Here is a 22,612-nt window from a genome sequence, read left to right as displayed (position 1 = left end):
CCACCTCTCCTATCTCACCTTTCTACTGTGAAGCAAATATCTCCTGTTAGAACAGTACCCTAAGGGGAGCAAACACAAGTGGAGAGACGGCTGACACTTAGGTATTTCCACACTAAAGCTTCCAGAGAAGAAAATGGTTTGTTTTGTTTAATTCTTTAGCTGTTTGTCACCTTGATATGACTTTGCATATGCTTAAAAAATAGGAAATAGCCATTTTAAATATAAACACAGACCTGTGAGTACTGCAAAGGAAAAACATGGGCTTCCAGTGCCAGAAAGATCTGAATGTAATAATCTGTTCCTCCCCATCCTAGCTGGTAACCTTAGGTCTGTAATTCAACCTTTCAGAGTCCCTTCCTCATCTGTAGAATGGGGTAATACAATTCATGATTTGGGTTGCAGCTAGCATTAATAGAGATAATACATGTAAGCAAGTGGAAGAAGGCTGACAGGAGGTTTTGTGGGGAATAAAAATGGAGAGTGGGTTATTTATGATTTGGAGCAATTGGGGCAGCAAAATTTCTTGCAAAAACATTTTCCTGGTCTTCTAGAGGTCTCCAGGAAAACAAAAATGCCCCCTGAAATAAATAAACTCCTGTATACCCACCCGAAACAGATACCTGCATTCTCCGTTGGTCTCAAGATAATTGCTGGGAGCTGCTAAAACCAACTAAGACTCGAGGGAAATCCCCACTACTCTACAGCAGAAATGCCCTGGATTAAGGAAAGAAACTAAGCAAGAAGGTTGACATCACATACAAGAATGAGAGAGGAGCTAAGAGTTGGACTTGGCTCTATTTCCTACCAGCTGGGAAATTGCTGAATTTTTTATTTTTATGCTTGCACCTGCAAAAAATAAAAAATTTTAAAAACCAAACCAACAAATATAAAACTATTTTATTGAAAAGGCCGGTTGCTTACTTGATTAATACAACACTTAGTAAATCAAGGTGAAACTGATTAGGGACTATTTAGTCAGATACAAGTTGTTGTTCCTTTTGGTTTTTAAAAACACTGCACCATATAAGATGTGTTGCTATGGCTGCTAAACACAGGAAGTTGCATTCTACTGTTGTTTCCAAATATGCCTAATGTCACAATCTAAAGAGAAAAGAAAGATCTGTTTTATGATTCCATTAACTTCAGATATTTTAAGTAAAGACCACCTATAAATTCAATGTAGATGACAAAGTCCCGGAGGATTCTTGATTATGAGACTCACCCACTGGACTGGCTAAGAAGAAATCATTATCAAAGGGCCCTCTGTTTATTCTGCCCTTCCCTTTTTAAGATCTAGTAGGAACCTTATGCTCATTCCCTTTGCCTCTAGGACTGCAGTGTCCAGCAATGAAAATAAACTTGGACTGGCACTGCAAAACCACAAGCAATTATTAATTAAATCTTTATCAGTTATTTCCACTGTCTATAGTAAGACACCATTTTTATGCCTTAGGGTATTGAATGTTGAATCTGAAATAGGGTCTTGGATCCAAGTGTACTGTTCTCAACTTGGAAGAACACCAATATTCTATGACTTTTAGCCTTCCTCAGATTGAGTGCTCAGCATATTCTAATCTGCAAGATGCCTTGCAGTTGTGACAGAGTCACAACTAAAGGGTGTAAAGGTTTGGCTAAGAGCTTCTGCACGCCCTGATCCCCATGCCCAATCCATCATAATCTGGATTCGGATCAGGGCCTAAGAGAAGTGAGTCTTGTTTGCAGCCTTTGTAGAATGCTTGTATCTCACCATCTCAAGGCAATTCCTGGTCCAAGAGATGCCTATAAAATTAAATAATTTCTGAGGTTTAGGGAGAGTTTTAATCATTTTACAAAAGGACCTAGGGTCACTAGATTCTGATGCACCCAATTCTTATTTGTGTGCTTAACCAGCTTGAGGGACCTTTTTCAATAAAATAAGGAATTTTGAACCTAGAGGAGGTGGGTGTGCTTTTGAAGCATTATCTTCACGTTGACAAGATAAGCAGTCCACCAAAACTGACTGCACCAGTTAAGAGTTTCCTGTGAGATTTACGAATTGATAGGAAGACATCACTGGAAGCCTCCTAGGTGGTTTACAATGCATATGGGCTAGAATACAAATGCAGTTAGTCGTAATGAATCATCTTCAAATTACCAACCTGTCTCAATGGGGCTCTGCATTTTCTGGCAAGAACATTCTTGTTCTGGCTTTACTTTGACAGGTGTTTAAACACCATCTTTCTTTAACACACTTACTCATTTTCTTTCTTATTTTAGCAGCTCTTTGCAAAGAGACATATCACCCTGCGGATTTCAAACACATCTAAGACAATGAAAGCATACAGAGCCAGCAAAACCAAACACAGAAAAGGAAGACTATATATGTAGTGACATTTGAGAACAAAACGTTTCTCCAAATACAGTGCTTCACATTCAGGGCCCTCTAAGAAGATTATAAAACCAGTCAGGTGGCCACATTAGTTACTGACCACACTGGGATTAGGATCTTGAGAAGTAGTTTGGGGTTTTTTTCCCTGAACATTACTCGATCAATTTGGTGCTCCAATCACAAGATACTGGTATTGATTTCTTACACAGTGGCAGAAACATAATGTCACATATTCCATTTCTTTCTTTCTTTCTTTCCTTCTTTCTTTCTTTCTTCCTTTCCTTTTCTTTCTTCCTTTCCTTTCCCCCTCTTCCTTCCTTTTTCCTTCCTCCTTCTTCTTCTTCCTCCTTCCTTTCTTCCCTCCCTCCCTCCTTCCTTCCCTCCCCACTCCCTGTCACGTAGCTTCCTTCCTTCCTTCCTTCCTTCCTTCCTTCCTTCCTTCCTTCCCTCTTCCTTCCCTTCCTTCTTTCCCTCCTTCCTTCTTTTTCTTTAAGATACGGTCTCACTCTGTCTGTCACCCAGGCTGGAGTGCAGTGGCGTGATCATGGATCACCACAGGCTTGATCTCCTGGGTTCAGGTGGTCCTCCCATCTTGGACTCTTGGGTATCTGGGACTAGAGGTGCACACCACCACACTCACATAATTTTTTCTATTCTTTGTATAGACGGGTTTCACCACATTGCCCAGGCTGGTCATGAACACATATTCCATTTTCTAAGTTTACCCCATATACTCTACAGCCTATGCTTTACTTCCTAAGAGTACTGCCTAGTCACATTGGTTAATTTCCATTGCTGAAAATCACCTTCAGTGCCTCCTCTTACTCAAGTATTATGAATATGGCACTGTTGAAGTGAGTGGGGAAGAGGCCTTAATCGGTTAAGAAATGAAACTGAAAAATCAGAAAAAAGATAATGGATGCAGTGTGCTTTGGGACATTGCTAATAAGTCCTGGTTTGTACATTGGTTTTAGGGACATTGCTTAAAGTCCTTAAATGGCCTATTTAAAAAACACAGAAAAAAGGGGCTGGGCATGGTGGCTCACACCTGTAATCCCAGCACTTTGGGAGGCCGAGGCAGGTTGATCACCTGAGGTCAGGAGTTCGAGACCGGCCTGGCCCACATGGCAAAACCCCGTCTCTACTAAAAATACAAAAATTAGCCAGCTGTGGTGGTGTGTGCCTGTAGTCTCCACTACTTGGGAGGCTGAGGCAGGAGAATCGCTTGAACCTGGGAGGTGGAGGTTGCAGTGAGCCAAGATCGTACCACTGCACTCCAGCCTGGGCGATGGAGAAAGACTCCGTCTCAAAAAAATAAAAACAAAAACAAAACAAAACAAAAACAAAAAAAGGACACTGCTGTGGGCTGAATTGTGTCTCTCAAAATTCATACGTTAAAGTCTTAACTCCCAGTACCTCAACATGGGACCATATTTGAATACAGGTCCTTTAAAAAAGTAAAATTAAGGTAAAACGAGGTCATTTGGGTTGGCCCTACTCCAATGGGGTTCTTATAAGAGGAGAATATTTGAGCACAGATGTGTGTGAGCACAGAGGATGGACCATATGAGGACACAGAGGGAAGGTAGCCATCTACAAGGTAAAGACAGAGGCTCTGTGCAGAAGCTAACCCTGCTGACACCTTGATCTTAGACCTCTAGCCTCCAGAACAGTGAGGAAATACATTTCTGTTGTTGCAGCCACTCAGTCTGTGGTATGGTGTTATGACAGCCTTAGCAGACTAATACTGTACAGACATTTACTATTATCTGCAAAGTTATTTATTAACGTGTCGAAGGTAAAGTGAAAATGTCACACAGCTTTCAACCTCACCTCCACCTCAGCCCACTTGAAAGAAGGAAAAAGAAAAGTTCTTTGAAGGATTTTGCTATGATTACTTTATAATGGCTTCCTAAATTAAAACACTCTTGTTTGGAAAATGAGGTATACATGTGTTCTGACATTCTGTGGTTGGATGACTGAAGGGGGTTCAGTTTTTTAAAAGTGTACAGTTCTAAATTCTTCTAAAAAATCTCATGTTTGATTTTATTCTTTTCATGTTTTCTTTAAAAAATTGGCAGTCAAGTACTTTCCAAGCGACAGAACATTAGTTGTGCACAGATGTATACAATTCTGCTTTAGAGGCCTTTAGGAAAATGAAACACAGCACAGTCAGGCCAACAGGAACCCACGGCATGAGCTCAGTTAACTTGTTCTGGTTTATTCCAAGTTTCCATTCTCACCCGGCTCTTTCATAAACAGGTTGGCAGGTCAACACAAGCTAACTTTACAGATGCAGAAGAAATTTTGAAAAACACAAAATCCCTTTATAATAGATGAAATTGATCAGTGCAATCCTGAATCATCCTTTTAGACTGCGCTTCTCAGTCCTGTGAGCCACCCAGCTGTTGTCAGAAACATCTTTATACAAGAAGGAAGGTCAGAGGGAATGTTCAGCACACCCTGAAACACCTTAGGCAACAGTGGCCTTCCACAGGGAGGCTGAAAAATTCTTTAGAAAAAGCTTTTAAGAGACCCCAATTAAGATTGAATGGAATTTACTTCACACTGGGCAATGGGCTGCAAATAGGCACAAAACTGAAAGGAAAGGATGCCTGAAGTACAAACAGAGGCGAAAATAAAAAACCAAACATTATCCAAAACGGAATGCATGAACAGAAGTCTTAAATAAATGATTGCTTCCTTTTGGAATTTTCAGAATTTGCCGCCTACAGTTCTAAAAGGGAAAAGGGCTCAGCCTCCTTTTCAGAAATGTATTTTACTAAAATCTTTCTTATAGTTCTTCCTTCTCATTATTAAACAGCTATTTTCATCTAGTGCCCTGTTCTTTGACTTTGGTTTTGGGTTAAGTAATTAGCATGCAGCACCCCCAGATGACGTTCACGGGGTCTTCTTGAAAAGGCAACAAGTTGAAATTCTGTGGCCTTTTCCTAAACAGTAATTGGCATTCTGCTGATAACTTCCTTGCCTTCGAATGTAACTGTATATTTACTTCAAACCTAGTTGTTGTGGGAAATGCATTATTTTCCTGCTTATAATATTAACAAAATGTACCTAAAAGCAAACAGGTTTCTGGCAATAATATTCCATCAGAATCTCAACATTCTACTTGACAATAGGAATATTTGCTCATGAACAGTAAATATGAATGACCCAATTCATCCCGTCATTTGCGTACAGAACACCAGAGTCTCTGAACTGGATATTTTGTAACTTTTGCCTCAAGTAAAGAGAAAGACACACATAAAGATTCAAATGAGAATTTTTTTTTTATTTAAATACAGAAGGTCCCTGACTTACCATGGTTTGACTTACTATTGTTTTTTTATTTATGATGGGCTTATCAAGATGTAATCCCATCATAAGTTGAGGAGCATCTGTACGGTACCACTAACCTATAATTTGTTTTCCAGAAGATGTTTCTCACCTTAGGAATCCTCTGGAATGTTTGTTGAAAACACAGACTCTGAGACCCCTCTCCAAAAGACTTTGATTTTGCTGACCTATAATATGGGACCCAGCAATCAGTATTTTGCACACTAGGTGAGTCTCACAATTGGGCACTTTTGTGAAATACCAATGGTAGTTTGTAATACCCCCGAGATCCTATCAGAATGAGCATCCCATAAAGATGTTCCATCCCTAAAATAAAAACACAGAAAAATACAGGAATGCCACAATTATTCAATGTAGATCTTAAATGTGAGTCTTCTTAAAAAATGCCAGCATATCATTATCACAGTAAACACATTTTTAAATTAGTCTATGTACCATAAAACTTTTAAACTTCATAAAATATTTTTTAGACCATTGCAACAAGCCAGGTCAAAGTTGAGATCTTGTGTGACCATCGCTCAAGAAAGTCTTTTGAAATCAGTTAAAAGCTATCTGCTAAAGAGAAAAACCAAGTCTTCCAGATAAAAGGAAAATGTTCATCCTGATTAATTGGGAGGGATGGCGGTGTTTGTGCATACTGCAGCAAGTCTGCTTTGCTACCTTATGTCTCAGCCAAGCTCTCAACCACGCATGAAGCCAGAATAAAGACACGTTCTAATACAAAGACTCAAAAACCATACACCCCATGAGCTTTTCTCAAGAAGCACCCTGTGTGCTCTGCCAAAATAAGGAAATAGACCCAGAAAAAAAAAAAAAAAGGTATGGGATCCAGCAATCTGGAGATTCAACACAAGAGGAAAGTGGAAGGAATCCCCCTGGTGTGATGAAGAGAGATCCCAAGACAACAGCTGGACAGTGGGCTCAGAGAAAATCCAGTCCACATGGGACGAGGACAAAGGCTATGTATGAAGCTCTTAAAGATGAACCTGTAAGAATAACTCGAGTGTTTGAACATATTGAGAAGCGATTCATTAAATACATAACAAGAGAAAGTGTGGGGATGGTATGTAGGACACTTAGCAAGCTAACAAAAACACCAGTAGGAAAAACAAAAGGTATGCAGGAGAGAAAAAGAAATCGTGGTTTACCACAAGCCTTAGCTATCATTGGCATTTCTGCTGTTATACGGATGACTGATATAATCAAAAACACAATATAAGAATGTTGGGGCTGGGCGCAGTGGCTCACATAGGTAATCCCAGCACTTTGGGAGCTGAGGTGGGTGTATCACCTGAGGTCAGAAGTTCAAGACCAGACTGCAAGGCCAGCCTGGCGAAACCCTGTCGCTACTAAAAATACAAAAATTAGCCGGGCGTGGTGGCGGGTGCCTGTAATCCCAGCTACTTGGGAGGCTGAGGCAGGAGAATCACTTGAACCCAGGAGCCGGGGGTTGCAGTGAGCTGAAATCAGGCCACTGCACTCCAGCCTGGGAAACAAAGCGAGAGTCCATCTCAAAAAAAAAAAAAAAAAAAAAAAAAAAGACTGTTGAGAAGATGAGAAAATGGGAGAACAGGAAATAATAGGAAATGTATGATTTTGAAATGGGGAGAGGCAGAGGTTGGGGCAGGGTAAAAAAGAGAACTATGTGTTCGGTTTCCATACTGTGAGCTCAGTAGATAATGTGTCATGCTGAAAAATCAATCAATAGGTAGCAAAGAGCATGCTATTTAGAGACTGGAGAATTAAAGAATCAGTTTAAACAACTCCACATTTCTTAGATGCCCCTGAACTTTCTACTCAGTTCCTACTACTCTACTAATACATGACCTGGCCAAACAGAGCTACTCATTTATTTGACAAATAGTTTTGGTGTCAGGCATATACCTAGGAATAAGAAGAGACATTGGTGAACAAGACAGATAACGTCTTTTAGATCATGGAGTTTATGTTCTAGCAAAGAGAGACAATGAATAAAACAAACAAGATCATCTGAGTGCTAAGTGCAATGAAGGCACAGAGAGCTGTGAGTGGGGCCTGGGTGGGTTATTCTGGAGAGGGGTAGGCAAGGAAGGTCTCTATGAAGCGCAAGGATGCAGCCGAAACAAGGAGTCAGCTTTGCGAAGAGTGAAGGGAAGAGTGTCTCAAACAGGGAGCAGCAACGGCCAAGGTCCATGGGTAGGACTGAGCCAGGCTTGTTTGAGGACTGAAAAAAGCAGTGAGGGGACCAGAGCAAAGTGATGGAAGATGAGGTCAGAGAGGTGGGCAGGGATCATATAGGCTCATGTAGAGCCTCGAGGGCCATACTATGCAATCTGGATTTCATTCCAAGTCAGTGGGAGGACAGGAAGGTTTTGAGTGAGTGAGTGACATGATTTATGCTTTCAGAAATTACTTTAGCTGTTCTGTGGAAAATGAATTGCAGAAGGGTGGGAACAGAAGCAGGAGAGCAGCTGGAATCTACTGCAGTTGTCCATGTAATGGATGGCCCCAGAGCTTGGATAGTGGCAGTAGGGACAGACGGAAGAGCATGGACTTGAGATATATTTGGGAAGAGAAAAGAACAAGACCTGCTGATGGATCCATGTGGAGGGGGAAAGGAAAACCTAAGAATAACTCCTGGATCTTGGGCTAGAATAAGTGAGCAGTTGGGGTATCATTTGGTGAAATGTAGAAAGTCAAGGGAAGAACTGGCTTGGAGGACAAAATCAAACTTTCTGTATAGATTTCTGTTACCTCTGGGATGCCCAGCAAGTTTTCAAGCAGACCTGTCGAATAGGGAGTTGCACATTTGAGCCTGGAGTGCAGAGAGAGGTCAGAGTTGCAGACACAAACTGGGTAACTGGGAGTTGAGAGTTGGGTGAGACCCTATTCCCATTTCTCTACCCACCCCTCACCCCAGATCAGGCATCCACTTCACTTTGCTGGATTATTCCAGCCTACTTCTTGGTCCCACTTTCAGTCTCTCTCCATGAAATCTATACTGCATGCAGCAGGCCAACTCATCTCCGGAGGCAAAGCAATAATCATTTCTCTGGTTTGATTTAAAAAAAAAAAAAAAAAGCTTCAGTGTTTCCCATTGCCTGTGGCTTTCACTATTGCCTTCCACCCCTTTTCTTTTCAGAGCCTGAATTCTTGTCTCCATTCTGTGTTTTGCCTCCTGATCTAGCCCTGCAATTCTCTAGGTATCCCTTCCCTTCCAGTCTCATTTCTGCACATTTTCACTAAGCATCTTCTAGACTGGATGCTTTGTGGGCAGGGTCTGTGTAGGATTTATCTTTGAAACTTCCCACCTTGCTTAGCAGAACACCTTACACATAATAACTTTAATTTAGGAACGTTTGCTGCATGAAGGTGCCCCTCTTCTCCTTCTTAATATCCCCTCATAAAACAGGCTGATTTGTAGGACTATACCTGCCAAGCACATACCAGCACAGCTTTCCAGGATATTCTTAAGCAAAATAGCACTTCAGTCCTTCCTTGGCAGCCAAATTTCCTTAGTGTTAAGGGCTGCAGTGTTTTACTTGCCAGAAGGTTGATGTGAATAAAAACATCCAGCCCCTTGAAATGAAAATAAATGGAGGGATGGTTTAGAAATATAAACGATAATGGTTAGACTGACCTTTTAGCAAGTAATGTGATTTGCCCATTCCTTTCTGCATTTCTGTAGTTTTGGTTTTTGTTCCCCTGCTTTTGTGGGGAGGAAACAAGAAGTGTTTATTTTCTTAAGACTATTTCTATCCTTAATATCACCTTTGCATCAGTTGAGTCTTCACTAAATATTAATATCTTCTCCCAAGAATACAGACTAGCAGTTAACCTGCTACAGTAAAGTCCCCAAAGAAAAGATGTTGGAATTTTCCCTCTATTCAAATTAAATAGGCTTAATTGTAAGACCAATTCTTACAATTCTTATTTCCTTCCCCACTGCATTAAGAAGGCAAGAGGTGACGTGTGACTTGCTTATTAGTCATTATGCTTTCAGACTGCTAAAAATAAAATAAATTTATTATTTTCTATTTCAGATTGCTAAAAATAAAATTAAAATATTTGGGATATTACTCACTGACCAAATCTGATGAGCTATGGACCAAAGAGAAGTAGGTGATGTTGAAATTTTGCTCACATTCTTTCTCTCAAAGTAAGTGACATTCACATTATTACCGAACAGACTAAAAAAACAATTAAACCTAAAAAGAAGGTGGCTATATTGGGACCAACGTTTTCATTTTCATCACTGACAAAGGAAAAAAAAGTAGCTGAAAACCAGCCACTGAGCTTAAAGCTCAGAATCCACGCAGCTGGAGAAAAGCTAGTACAGTTGCAGGTCAGCTCATGACTTTAATTACGGTCGAGGTCCAGGTGGACAGTGGATATGGAAACCTTGGGTTTGATCACATCCAAAGCAGGGGAAAGCCATGACTGTCACACTAACTCTTCAAGAATGAAGTTCCTGGGCAGGCACAGTGGCTCACGCCTGTAATCCCAGCACTTTGGGAGGCCGAGGCAGGTGGATCACGAGGTCAGGAGTTCGAGACGAGCCTGGCCAACATGATGAAATCTCATCTCTATTAAAATACAAAAATTAGCTGGGCATGATGGCTCACGCCTGTAATTCCAGCTACCCGGGAGGCTGAGGCAGGAGAATCACTTGAAACCGGAAGGTGGAGGTTGCAGCGAGCGGAGATCGTGCCACTGCACTCCAGCCTAGGTGAAAGAGCGAGACTCCATCTCAAAAAAAAAAAAAGAATGAAGTTCCTCTCCTCTATGTGTGTGTACATATAAATTTTTCTTTACATATTTTAAAAATGGAATCGTATTACTTCACAACCTGCCTTTTCACATGTTGATGTTATTTATCATAAAAATCACCTTTTAAAAATATTTTTACATCATTTTTAAATGGCTTATTCTATCATGTCTGTATCTCAATCAATTCAACAAGTCTCTTGATGTTTGACTATTAATTCCAATTTTTGGCTTTTGTAAAAATTGTTTTTATGAGCAATTAATTATTTCTTTTACAATATACTTCTATAAGCAGAACTACTGGGTCTAAGTGTAGTCTAAGTGCATTTTTTTTTTTTTTTTTGAGACAGAATCTCACTCTGTCGCCCAGGCTGGAGTGCAGTGGTGCAATCTTGGCTCACTACAACCTCTGCCTCCCGAGTTCAAGCAATTCTCCTGTCTCAGCCTCTCAAGTAGCTGAGATTACAGGCGCCCGCCACCACGCCTGGCTAATTTCTATATTTTTAACAGAGATGGGGTTTCACCATTTTGTTCAGACTAGTCTCAAACTCCTGACCCCAGGTGATCCACCTGCCTTGGCTTCCCAAAGTGCTGGGATTACAGGCGTGAGCCACCACACCCGGCCTAAGTGCACATTTTATGACTTTAATTGCCAAACTGCTTTTCTGATAAGTTGTACCAATTTAAATTACCACAAAACAACCGTCTTTTGGGAATTACTCATTTTAATCTTTGCTAAACTCATAGGTGATCAGTTGCATCCCTTTTTTTTTTTTTTTTTTTTTTCATTTAATTGCTTAAACCTTATTTCATTTACCAAGTGATCACTTATGTTCTTCTTTGGTCAAGTAACACGGGCAAATTACTTAGCTCTTGTACTTTGGTTTCCTCATTTATAAAATGGGGATATTAATATTAGTTACCCCGGATGAACATCATAAGTATTTAAAAGTTAATTCAAGTAAAGCACTTAGAGTAGTTCCTGGCCCATAGTGAGTTCACAATTGTAACTATTAGATATTTTGGAAAGTGCCTGTTCATGTTGTTTACTTGTTTTCCTATGTGGTTGCTTATCTTTTTGTGACTGACTTTTAAGAGGTCTTACTACATTAATGATATTAACTATTATTTTTCATATATAATTAAATATTTCAACTTTATGATTTTCCTTTTCAATTTTCTGATGTTAATTTTTTTGGCCATGTAAAAGTTTAAAATTTTTATATTATTAAATCTATTCATCTTAAGCCAGAATAAATTACAGAGATCAAATATTCAAAACATGAGAAAAATAGCAGAGGAAAGCATTTTTGAAATAGCCCTCGTCTGTAAGAAAGAAAACGACTAATCAATTTGACTTAAAATTTAAAGTTTTCTATAAAAAAGTACTAAAAACAAACAAGGTACAAGAAAAAATTTTTTAATGTTAAAATATATGATAGACATTAGGTTAATCTCCTGAATATACAAATTTGTAAGAAACCATAAAAATAAGGGAAGTCTATAAATAGGCAATTCAAAGAGAAAGAAATATAAATGTCCTACATCACTCATAATCAAAATAAGATGTCATTTTTTACATATGGATTTACAAAGAGTCTAAAAAATTATTTATGCACAGCATTGTGGTCATGTACAGTTGTGTAGAGTGTTGACTGCAGAAGGACACATAGGTAAGAGAATGAGTGGGAACTAAATTCCTGCTAAAGTTCCACTTGTTAAGTCTGTGCCATGGAGCTAGCTGCCTCATCCAGAGGAAGTGACTTCTAATTCTCACAAAGCTATGGGCTAAGAGTGACCCTGATATGCAGTGGTGGTGACAGAGCACAGAAACAGAAATTCTCATATAATAAGCAGGTAACACTGAGAAAGCCTCTTTGAGAATAATGTAGCAAAGTCTATCAAAATAAAACATACAAATCTTTTGACCTAGCAACTCTACTGCTAATATGTCATTTGGACATGTAGTTTGCAGTTGTCCATGTAATGGATGGCCTCAGAGCTCGGATAGTGGCAGGAGGGACAGACGGAAGAGCATGGACTTGAGATATATTTGGGAAGAAAAAAGGACAAGAGCTGCTGATGGATCCATGTGGAGGGGGAAAGGAAAACCTAAGAATAACTCCTAGATCTTGGGCTAGAATAAGTGAGTGGTTGGGGTATCATTTGGTGAAAGGTAGAAAGTCAAGGAAAGAACTGGCTTGGAGGACAAAATCAAACCTTCCATTAGATCCATGTTACCTCTGGGATGCCCAGCAAGTTTTCAAGCAGACCTGTCAAATAGGGAGTTGCATATTTGAGCCTGGAGTGCAGAGAGAGGTCATAGATATGGATGTTCATTTCATTATTGTTCATAAGAGCATATACATATGCAAAGAACACAACAGGATTCTTTTAAAGGAAGTTTTGATATATCCACATACTATAATAGTGTCCATTTATAGAATTAAAGAGAACAAGATGGAAATATTTTCAAGTTATATTACACAAAAAATTCAAAGTATAGAGCAGTAAGTATAGTATGTCTTGTTTGACTGCTGATAAAGATATATCTATGAATGAAAACTGTGTGGAATGAAAAAAATGTTCATGCTGGGTTACAGATGAAAAGTGGGACTGGAGGATTCTGGGAGGGAGTAAATTCATTTTTATCCCAAACTATCTTGTAATGTTTGACTTCCTACCATGTATATATTATACAATAAAGAAAACAAACTGCGTCAGCTTTTGCCTTTAGGACCTCTTCCTGTGCCTGGTTTACAAGGAAATGGATAAATATTCTGGACAAGACAAATACAGGGCCCTGAACAAAACTTGGAAACCCAGAGACACAGATAAATACAGGTTCTATCACAACATAGGTGTGATCCTGCACACTTTATTTACTTGTTCTCTTGTCTCCTAAAAATGGGGACAGTGGCATTGTCTGTCATTTCAACCCAAGGATTGAGGAGAAGCAGCCAAGTGCTGGTCTGTGGCACCGTGAAAATGGGGTGGGGTTGGAAAAAACTAGAAAAAATAATTACTAGATTCAGATACCACCCTTCAGACAATAAAGCCAGAGTAATGTAATTCTTGGACTAAAAAAATAATATAAATAATACATACCTCTCATTCATATAATCATTGGCTTAAAGCAGTCAGGCTGCTTATTGAGACTATTTGTTGACTCATTCATATATTCATCAAAAATATATTGTAGAGGGGAGGGGGGAGGGACAGCATTAGGAGATATACCTAATGCTAAATGACGAGTTAATGGGTGCAGCAAACCAACATGGCACATGGATACATATGTAACAAACCTGCACATTGTGCACATGTACCCTAAAACCTAAAGTATAATAAAAAAAAATGTATTGTATCCAATCTACCATGCTCTACACTTCGCAATGAAATACTAGAAGTCTCAATCCTCCTAGGGCATGATGCCAGAGGGTACCGAAACCATCCTATTTAGGCGCATATCATTTTAGCCTGTACTTAGAAATAATGGATCCAATTCTCAGTAAAATGCTTGTAAACCTAACCCAGCAACATATAAAAAGGATTATACACGTTACCCACGTGGGATTTATCCTAGGAATGCAAGGTTGGTTTAACAACCAAAAATCAATTAATGTAACATGACAAATGAATAGGATAAAGGACAAAAACCATATGATCACCTCAATAGAGGCAGGAAAAACCTTTTACAAAATTGAACAATCTTTCCTGATAAAAACACTGACAAAGTAGGAATAGAAGAGAACTTTTTGACAAAGGGAACCTATGAAGAAACCCATAGCTAATAGCACAGTTAATGGTAAAAACAAACAAATAAACAAAAAAAAAAATCAAACTTTTTTTTGTTAGATCAGGAACAAGACAAAAATGCTCACAACTGCCGCTTCTACTTAACATTGGACCAAAGGTTCTAGCCAGAACTATTAAATAAGAAAAAAATAAAAGGCATTCAACTCTAAAAGGAGGAATTAAAATGTTGTTTCTTTGTACATGTAAATAGATCTTGTATATAGTATGATCATGTATATAGAAAATCATAAGGAATCCACTGAAAAACTACTAGGACTAAAAAATGAGTTCAGGCCAGGCACAGTGGCTCATGCCTATAATCCCTGCAATATAGGAAGGCCCAGGTGGGTGGATCTCTTGAGCTCTGGAGTTTGAGACCAGCCTGGGCAACACAGAAAACCCCATCTCTACCAACAATACAAAGTAGCCGGACATGGTGGTGGGCACCAGTGGTCCCAGCTACTCAGGAGGCTGAGGTTGGAGGATCGCTTGAGCCCAGAAGGTTGAGGCTGCAGTGAATAAGCCGTGATCGCACCACTGCACTACACTGAAAACTACAAAACATGGTGAAAAGAAAGAAGATATAAAGAAATGGAAAGACATCTATGTTCATGGATTAGAAGACTTCATATTGTTAAGATGGCAATACTACCCAAATTGATCTACAGGTTCAATACCATTGCTATCAAAACTCTAATTGGCTTTTTTGCAGAAACTGACAGGTTGATTGCAAAATTCATATGAAAATGTAAGGGAACCAGAATAATCAATAAAAACTTTTAAAGGAACAAAGTTGAAAAACTCATACTTCTAGGTTTCAAAATTTACTACAAAGCTACATTAATCTAGACATTGTGGTAACTGGCATAAGAAGAGACAATGGAGTAGAATTGAGAGTCCAGAAGTAAACCCTTACGTGTACAGTCAATAAATTTTTGACAACGGCGGAACACCATTCAATGGGGAAAGAACGGTCGTTTCAACAAATGTTGCTGGAACAACTGGATATTCATACGTAAAAGAATGAAACCCTACATCACGCCATACATAAAAATTAACTCAAAATGTATTACTGACCTAAATGTAACAGCCAAAATTATAAAACGCTTGGAAGAAAACACAGGTGTAAATCTTCTTGCCTTGGTTAGGCTGTAGTTCTCAGATGTGATACCGAAAACACAAACAACAAAAGAAAAAATTGTCTGCTCATCATCAAAACTTTAAAAATCTGAGCTGCAAATCACACTATCAAGATGAAAAGACAACCCAGAGAATGGCAGAAAATATTTGCAAGTCATGTATCTCACAAGGGATTCGGATCTAGCATACAAAGAACTAAAACTCCAACAGAAGTCAAATTATCCAACTAAAATTAGGCAAAGGATCTGAAGACATTTTTTCCAAAGAAGACATACAAACGGCCAATAAGCACGTGAAAAGATGCTCAAGGTCAGTAGTAATTAGGGAAAAGGAAATCAAAACCATGAGATATAACTTCACACCTACTAAGATGGCTATAATCAAAAAGACAGTAACAAATGTTGGTAAGGATGTGGAGAAGTTGTAACTTTCATACAGTGCTGGTGGGAATGTAAAATGGTCTAACTTCTTTGGAAACTGTTTGGCAACACCATAAAAGGTTAAACATAGAACTACCTACCATATAATCCAGCAATTCCACTACTAAATATATACCTGAGAAATGAAAACATATCTTTACAACAACTTGTACATTAAGTTCAGAGCAGCATTATTCATAAATAGCCCAAAGCAGAAATAACCCAACTGTCCATCAACTGATAAATGGATAAATAAAATGTGGCATATTCATACAGTAGAATATTATTTGGCAATAAAAAGAAATGAACAACTGATACATGCTACAACATGGGATGACTCTTGAAAACATTATGCTAACTGAAAGAAGCCAGTCACAAAATGACACATTATGATTCCATTGACATTAAATGTTCTCAATAAGCAAATCTATAGAGACAGAAAAGTTGATTAGTGTTTAATTAAGGTAGAGCCCACTGGTTGAATAGGGTGGGAATAGAGATTGAGGGTCACACAACACTGTGAACACACTGAAAAACAATGAACTGTACACTTTCCATGGGTGAATTTTATAGTATGTGAATTATACATCAGTACAGCTGTTTTTTTAAAATAATGGATCTAACTGCATCTTTTCAGAAAAAATTATTAATGTTCTTCCTAGAACCCAGAGAATTAGGCGCAACCTAAACCGAACAGCTCTACAGAGCCAAAAGTCAAAACGGGGAAAAGCAAGCTAACTTCTAGCCTATAACGAAGATTTTTACAAAAGGCCAAATTGAGCGATAAGTATGAATAATTAAACTCTGTGCTATTGATTCCTTTGACTTAAACAGATTTTCGCCCACTAAGCATTTAAGATGAGAATCATCTGTAATACTGTAATCCTAAGCAGCTGCTCCAGACTTAAACAACTAGTCAATGGCTAAGATCAAACAGAACAAGGATCTTCGCACCATCTGTAAAGCCAGAGTTAAACAGTTAACAAGGAGGGAACAAAATACCTGCAATAGTAGAGAGTTTGACAGTCTCAGACTCAGAAAAATACAGACATGAATATAAAACTCAGCAAACGTTATTTAATTTAATTTTTTTTTTTTTTTTTGGTTTTCATTTAGAATCTGATGGCAAACCTTCAGGGAAACGGGGTAGCTCTAATGGATTTAGAGATACTGGATATCACGAGAAAACTGTTCTTTTACAATACCACAACTTAAGTCATAACCACTGTCATTCCTTAACTGAAAAATAAAAAACCCTGTATTTATGATGTATGGATTGGTCATTTCAATTCATACAAACTTTTAATCCACAAAATCGAGGACCTGCAATTTAAGTATAACACCATTCCGTGAGATATTTCTCTGAATTATCTTTTATGATCAAGCATAACTTTTTGCTTAAAACACTTTTTACTTAAGTAGATTACAGTTTCTCATTATAATCAGTCATTTTATTTGGAATTATAGCAATCCGGGTTTTTTTGCTGTACTGAGTAAGATGTAGGGAGTCTCACTTTAGGATTTTATTTGTTTCTTAGACATCGTTTATATAATATTCCTTGATTTTTATTAAGGCAAAATTTGCTTTTCTAATATTCACTCGAATAAATATTTTGTGATAAAATCACTAAATTCAGGACAATACTTTCTGTATACTCTTGTATTGGAGTACTGATTTAATTCTATTTTTGCCGGTGCACAAATTTAAAAATATAACCCTTCCTTGAAGTGAAAAGAAGTCTCACACCACTTTAAGGTAAGACAAAGGAAACCAAGTCTTATTTCTTATTTGCACAAAATAGTTTACTAAATTTAAAATCCTACTCAACCCCTCCCCGCAAAAATCTCTCAAAAAGCTGTCAACATGAAGTCTTTGATTTCAGAGCTGTAGCCATGTCATTAATGGTAAAGAAGGCATATTCTGATTCTGATGTCTCTTCTTTGCAGAAGGGTCTTCTGTGGTATTACAGAAACCTCAGCAAAGCCAGTGGTATCTCAGGGAGTGAAGCTGTGCTACCTGAAGAAATCCACTGGGTATAAAGTGGGGTGGGGGGTTGGAATGACAGAATGCTATCTAGCTGGACATCCTGAGGCAGATTAAAAAACCTTCCTCTGTACCCTGTCATTTCCTTTCAGCAAGATCCTGTTGATGTTTGCACAATTTAAAAAGTGTATCAAATATGTCAATGAGCAACATAAATGGTCCCTTTGAGTTTTATTTATTTTTAATCGTTGATGGAAAAATATCAAAATAGTACCTTTTAAATTTATTTCCTTATCCAATCACAAGTAACACCACTTAACAGGTCTTTTTTTTTATCCCTACACTGTTGGGGAAATGCCAGACGTACCTTCCTTCCCTCTTTTTGTTTAAGAAAATGGAAAAGAGAAACTTTTAAAACAGAGCATTAGAACTCAGACAAGTTACACACGTTTCCATAAAACTAACTTTAGTCCTGGAGAACTAAGTTCATGAGATATGTTTCCCTAAATGTTATAGCTGCTGTATCTACTATAAACAAAACAAGTCTCATTTGAAACAATTACGCATTTCGGGGCTAGTTATTAAGTATTCAGCGTCTGCCAGGATAAGGCGATCAGCGCTTCTACTCCGAATAACAAACCATAAATCAGTTGACAAGCTTGAAAGCATTCAGTCCTAGTCTGTTCGGAAGCCAAGCGTAAATACAGAAAAACCTGTTGGCATGTTTCTCTTGCTCTCTAAGTTTCGCGTTTTTAAAAACACAGTAATACGCAAATGGCGTTTCCCGTAAGTTTCTGGCTCCGAAATAATTTGGATAAAAAACCACAGCGAGGCATCGCGCACAGAAAAATGGAGCCTGTGCCTTTAAGGTAAAATCGGCTGGATCCCAAAAGGCATTCCTCTTTCACGACAAAGAGTTTGGCGAGCGCTACCTCTGGGGTTTCTCCGAGGGACTTGGCGGGTCCGAGCGGAACCCGACCAGACGACTAGCCCTGCCTGCCCCGGGGCCCCGCCGCCAGCCCCGCGCCCGCGCGGCTGGAGCGCATCGCGTGCGCCCCGGACTCACCGCTGCCGGGCTGCGGGGACAGCGTGGACACCGAGGTCTGGCCCATGACTGGGGTCGCAGGGCCAGGTCCAGCGCTCACGCGGCTCCTTTGGTCCTTGGATCATGGGTCCGCTCCCAGCCAGACTTCCCAGCGTTCATGTCCCGGCCTGTGCCGAGCGGCCCGCCGGGTCCCCTCACCTTCTACCCCGCGCGGGTCTCCCAGCCCGGCCGGCCGCAGCCGGCGCGGCGGATCCTGCCCAGCGGATGCCTGTCATTCCTCTATGCAGATTAGCTGGGGTCAGGGGTCAAGGGGGAAGAAGGGGGGTGAGGGCGATAGAGAGGGGAGGAGGGGGAAGCGGGGGGAGGGCGCAGGAGCAGGGGGTGGGGGAAGTCCCCAGCTGGCCCCGCCGCACCCGCACCCCCTCAGGGTGGTAGAGAGTTCAGGCTTTCAGGCTACTCCTCTTTGACTTAAAAGGTTCAAAGTCAAATGATCCTTACGGGCTACAAGAAAAGGAATTAAAGTATTTAGTCACGGTACTTAATTTAACAAAATTTGTTTCTTAAAAGTTATTTCCTTCCTTACATTCTATTCGCAGTATTGTGGCACTCTCATGTCCTATGCCCATTTTTTTTTCTCGTTTTAAAAATTATGTTCCTTTTAACAAATATAATTTTTTAAAAACAGCATTAATGGCCTCAATCAGGCTTGACAACAAATCTAAATGATAGGTCTACGTGCGAGATCAACAAAATATACTCTTTGCTGTCTCCCACCTAAAACTCGAGTGCTGACCTCTCCTTTATTTCAAAAGAATTACTGTGAAATAAAGTGATTAAAATACACAAAAGGGGAAAAAAACTATAACAAACTTGAAAGGTGAATTAAACCCTTCTATAATATCATCTTAAAAATATGAATACAAATAAATATTCTTCATATTTACAATTAATGATTAATTAGTATAAGTAATCTACATGCTATATATATAATGTGTGTATATATATATATACAGTATATGGAACATCTATATATGGTGCATTAGATTGGATGGTGGTTACTGGATGTGTTCATTTTACGAAAATTCATTGAGATGTCTGTAATGATGTGTGCACTTTGCTGAAGGCATATATTTCATTAAAAAGTAAAAAATATCAGAAAGTGCAATATATTTAGGTCATTTACCACAGCTTTCATTTTTTAATTTATCCTAGACAATCAACTCTGAACTAACATGAAAATCATTTTTTTCTAAAATTTTTATTATTAAGATCGTGCAGAGCCTTGTTTGATTTTTTTGAAAGACACTTACTTGTCTGTTTTGTCATGGTTAATTAAGTTGCCCTATTTTTTTTTTACACCCAAATAGCCCACCCACCACTGTGAGGAAGATCTTTTCCCTAGAAAAGTGTGATCCATTGTCTTCTTCCCTTTGCCTAATTCACTCTTAAGAAACACTGATTTTTTTTTTTGTAATGAAATTGAGGATTTAACTAAAATGTGAGTTCTAATTAGGACAATAAAATTAATCCTAACTACATTTCCTTATAAATATAAAAATGTGTTTTGGAAACACATCCCACCTGGGGAGCTAAGCGATAAGAGTAAGCAATTATAATGGCTGGCTCCTCCAGCTCTTTGCTTTGAGTTGCCGTAAGAAAAAAACAAACAAACAAAAGTGGTTAAAGGTAAGTGAAGAGGGAGAATGTTTCACTCTTCTTTTTGACAGCGTCTTTCTGATAAAGGGAGGTCACCGATCAGAGGAAATATACAGTAAATTTTGCACATTCAAAATATGTAACTATAATAATTTTTAAATACTGATAAAAGTCAAACTTTGAGGTTGCTATCATTTCTTCTTTTCCTTGAGAAACAACAGTATATTTCTATTCTATAAATTCTTATTTCAAAGATTAAGGAGGTGCACTCTGGTTCCAGTTTTTCAGGAATTGCTTAATACAGCTATATTTACCTTATTCAAGACCTTTCATGATTTGCTAGTCAATATAATCTTCGGCCTCATCTGGGATTCCTATAATACCCCAACCAGGTTATGCAATTTTCTCTGAAACTCTTCCAGTTCCATTACATTATCCTTGAAGCATGTCAACCAAAACTGCAGGAAGTGTGCACTAAAGTTTCTTTCTAAGAGTGGGACAGTTCCTGTTCTTGGTTTCTAGAGCTTCTGATGGGGCTTGGCATTTAAGTGGCCTTTTTATCACAGCTAACAAGTTATACTAATGAATATAGAAAACGTCTACAGAAATCTCTAAATTTCATTTCTAGGTTGTAACGCAAAGGTTAGAAATTATCATTTAACAAGAGAATTTTAAGATAATTTTTCCCCAAATTGCCTTACTCTTGCCTTATTAGAACTCACACAGTTTTACTAAGAGTTCTGGGTGTTAATCCCATGGGTTTATAGTTTAACTCTGGAAACATTAAATGTCATCTGAAAGGTATGGACATTTCTCTGTATACTACCTCTCTCTAGGGAATTTATTAAAATGCTAAACAAGATTAGTCCCAATACCTAACTCTGAGGAAGCTATCTATTTATAATTCTTCAGCATTTATCCCTTTGGTCCCACTCTTTGCTATTTCTTTTCTTTTTTTTTTTTTTTTTGAGACGGAGTCTCGCTCTGTCGCCCAGGCTGGAGTGCAGTGGCGCAATCTCGGCTCACTGCAAGCTCCGCCTCCCGGGTTCACGCCATTCTCCTGCCTCAGCCTCTCCGAGTAGCTGGGACTACAGGCGCCCGCCACCATGCCCGGCTAATTTTTTGTATTTTTAGTAGAGACAGGGTTTCACCGTGGTCTCGATCTCCTGACTTCGTGATCCGCCCGCCTCGGCCTCCCAAAGTGCTGGGATTACAAGCGTGAGCCACCGCGCCCGGCCTCTTTGCTCTCTATTTCTAAACCAATCTCATATTCAGTGATATCCTGGTAAATGCTTAACTAGTTTGGGCTGGGGGTGAGGAGGCAGGAGGGGGCCTCAGACCGCTTTGTTTACTGTGATGTAAATACTCCTACAATAATAACCTATTCTACAGGCCTTCAACCAGCTAGCAAAACTGATATCAAACAGCTTGCAAAATTCCTTGAAATGTAACAATTTGGCCCACTAGCCTGTGTGAACTGCCTTCAGCACACCACTACTTTTCTCTGTTATAATAACGCCGCATCATATCATACCATGGCTGAGTTTGAGGAATAGCTTCTATTTAGCCATCCTAAAAATATAGACTAATGGCATCTACTGATTTTTTCCATGGAACACTCTAAATATTTTTCAAGCTCTGAAAGAACTACTGTGATTTATTCATTTATTTCCAGAAAGAAATTAAAGTAAGTGAATTAGTGAGACAGAATTTCGCCCTCTGAAAGCCAGTGTACCTTTATGACAAAAAGTTGTACTTATTAGGTTTTCAAGCATTCTACCCTGCAACACTGGCTTGTCTGATGTGGGAAGTCTTAGACTCACCCACCTGGGGTACCCAAAGTGACCACTGCACTCCTCCTGGATGGAAGCCATTATATCTATTAGGTAAAAGTTAAAGCGGACGTAAGCCTAAACATTGGCAATCTGGACCATTTGTGAGAAAGTTCTTTTCTAGGTCAAAGTCCAAATGGCAGAGATACAACTTCGTGCCTTTAGAGAAGACGGTTTACAATTACTACAGTCATCACTACCAAATCCTATAACTTAGGTTACTGCCAGATTTTTCTAGGCAGCCAAATCTAGCATGGAGTAGGAAGAAAA

The 22,612-nt window shown here is 39.0% G+C and overlaps 1 protein-coding gene across 6 annotated transcripts in view; it reads right to left on the bottom strand.

Annotated features, from left to right (window-relative positions):
• PHACTR2 (phosphatase and actin regulator 2) overlaps positions 1–22,612 on the bottom strand; it is a 289,977-nt gene that overhangs the window by 131,394 nt on the left and 135,971 nt on the right. The window contains exon 1 of one of the 6 annotated variants that reach the window (XM_030809783.1): positions 18,876–19,120. The exons of 4 other annotated variants lie outside the window; for them this stretch is intronic. In XM_030809783.1, the coding sequence (XP_030665643.1) occupies positions 18,876–18,921 (46 nt within the window). In that variant the 5' untranslated portion in view covers positions 18,922–19,120. Of the gene's footprint in view, positions 1–18,875; positions 19,121–22,612 lie in introns of those variants that run through there. One more of the 6 variants, XM_030809787.1, reaches the window with a different exon arrangement.

Source organism: Nomascus leucogenys, chromosome 3, assembly GCF_006542625.1.
Source record: "Nomascus leucogenys isolate Asia chromosome 3, Asia_NLE_v1, whole genome shotgun sequence".
In the NCBI taxonomy this organism is placed as follows: domain Eukaryota; kingdom Metazoa; phylum Chordata; class Mammalia; order Primates; family Hylobatidae; genus Nomascus; species Nomascus leucogenys.
This window is presented reverse-complemented; position numbering and strand designations above follow the sequence as displayed.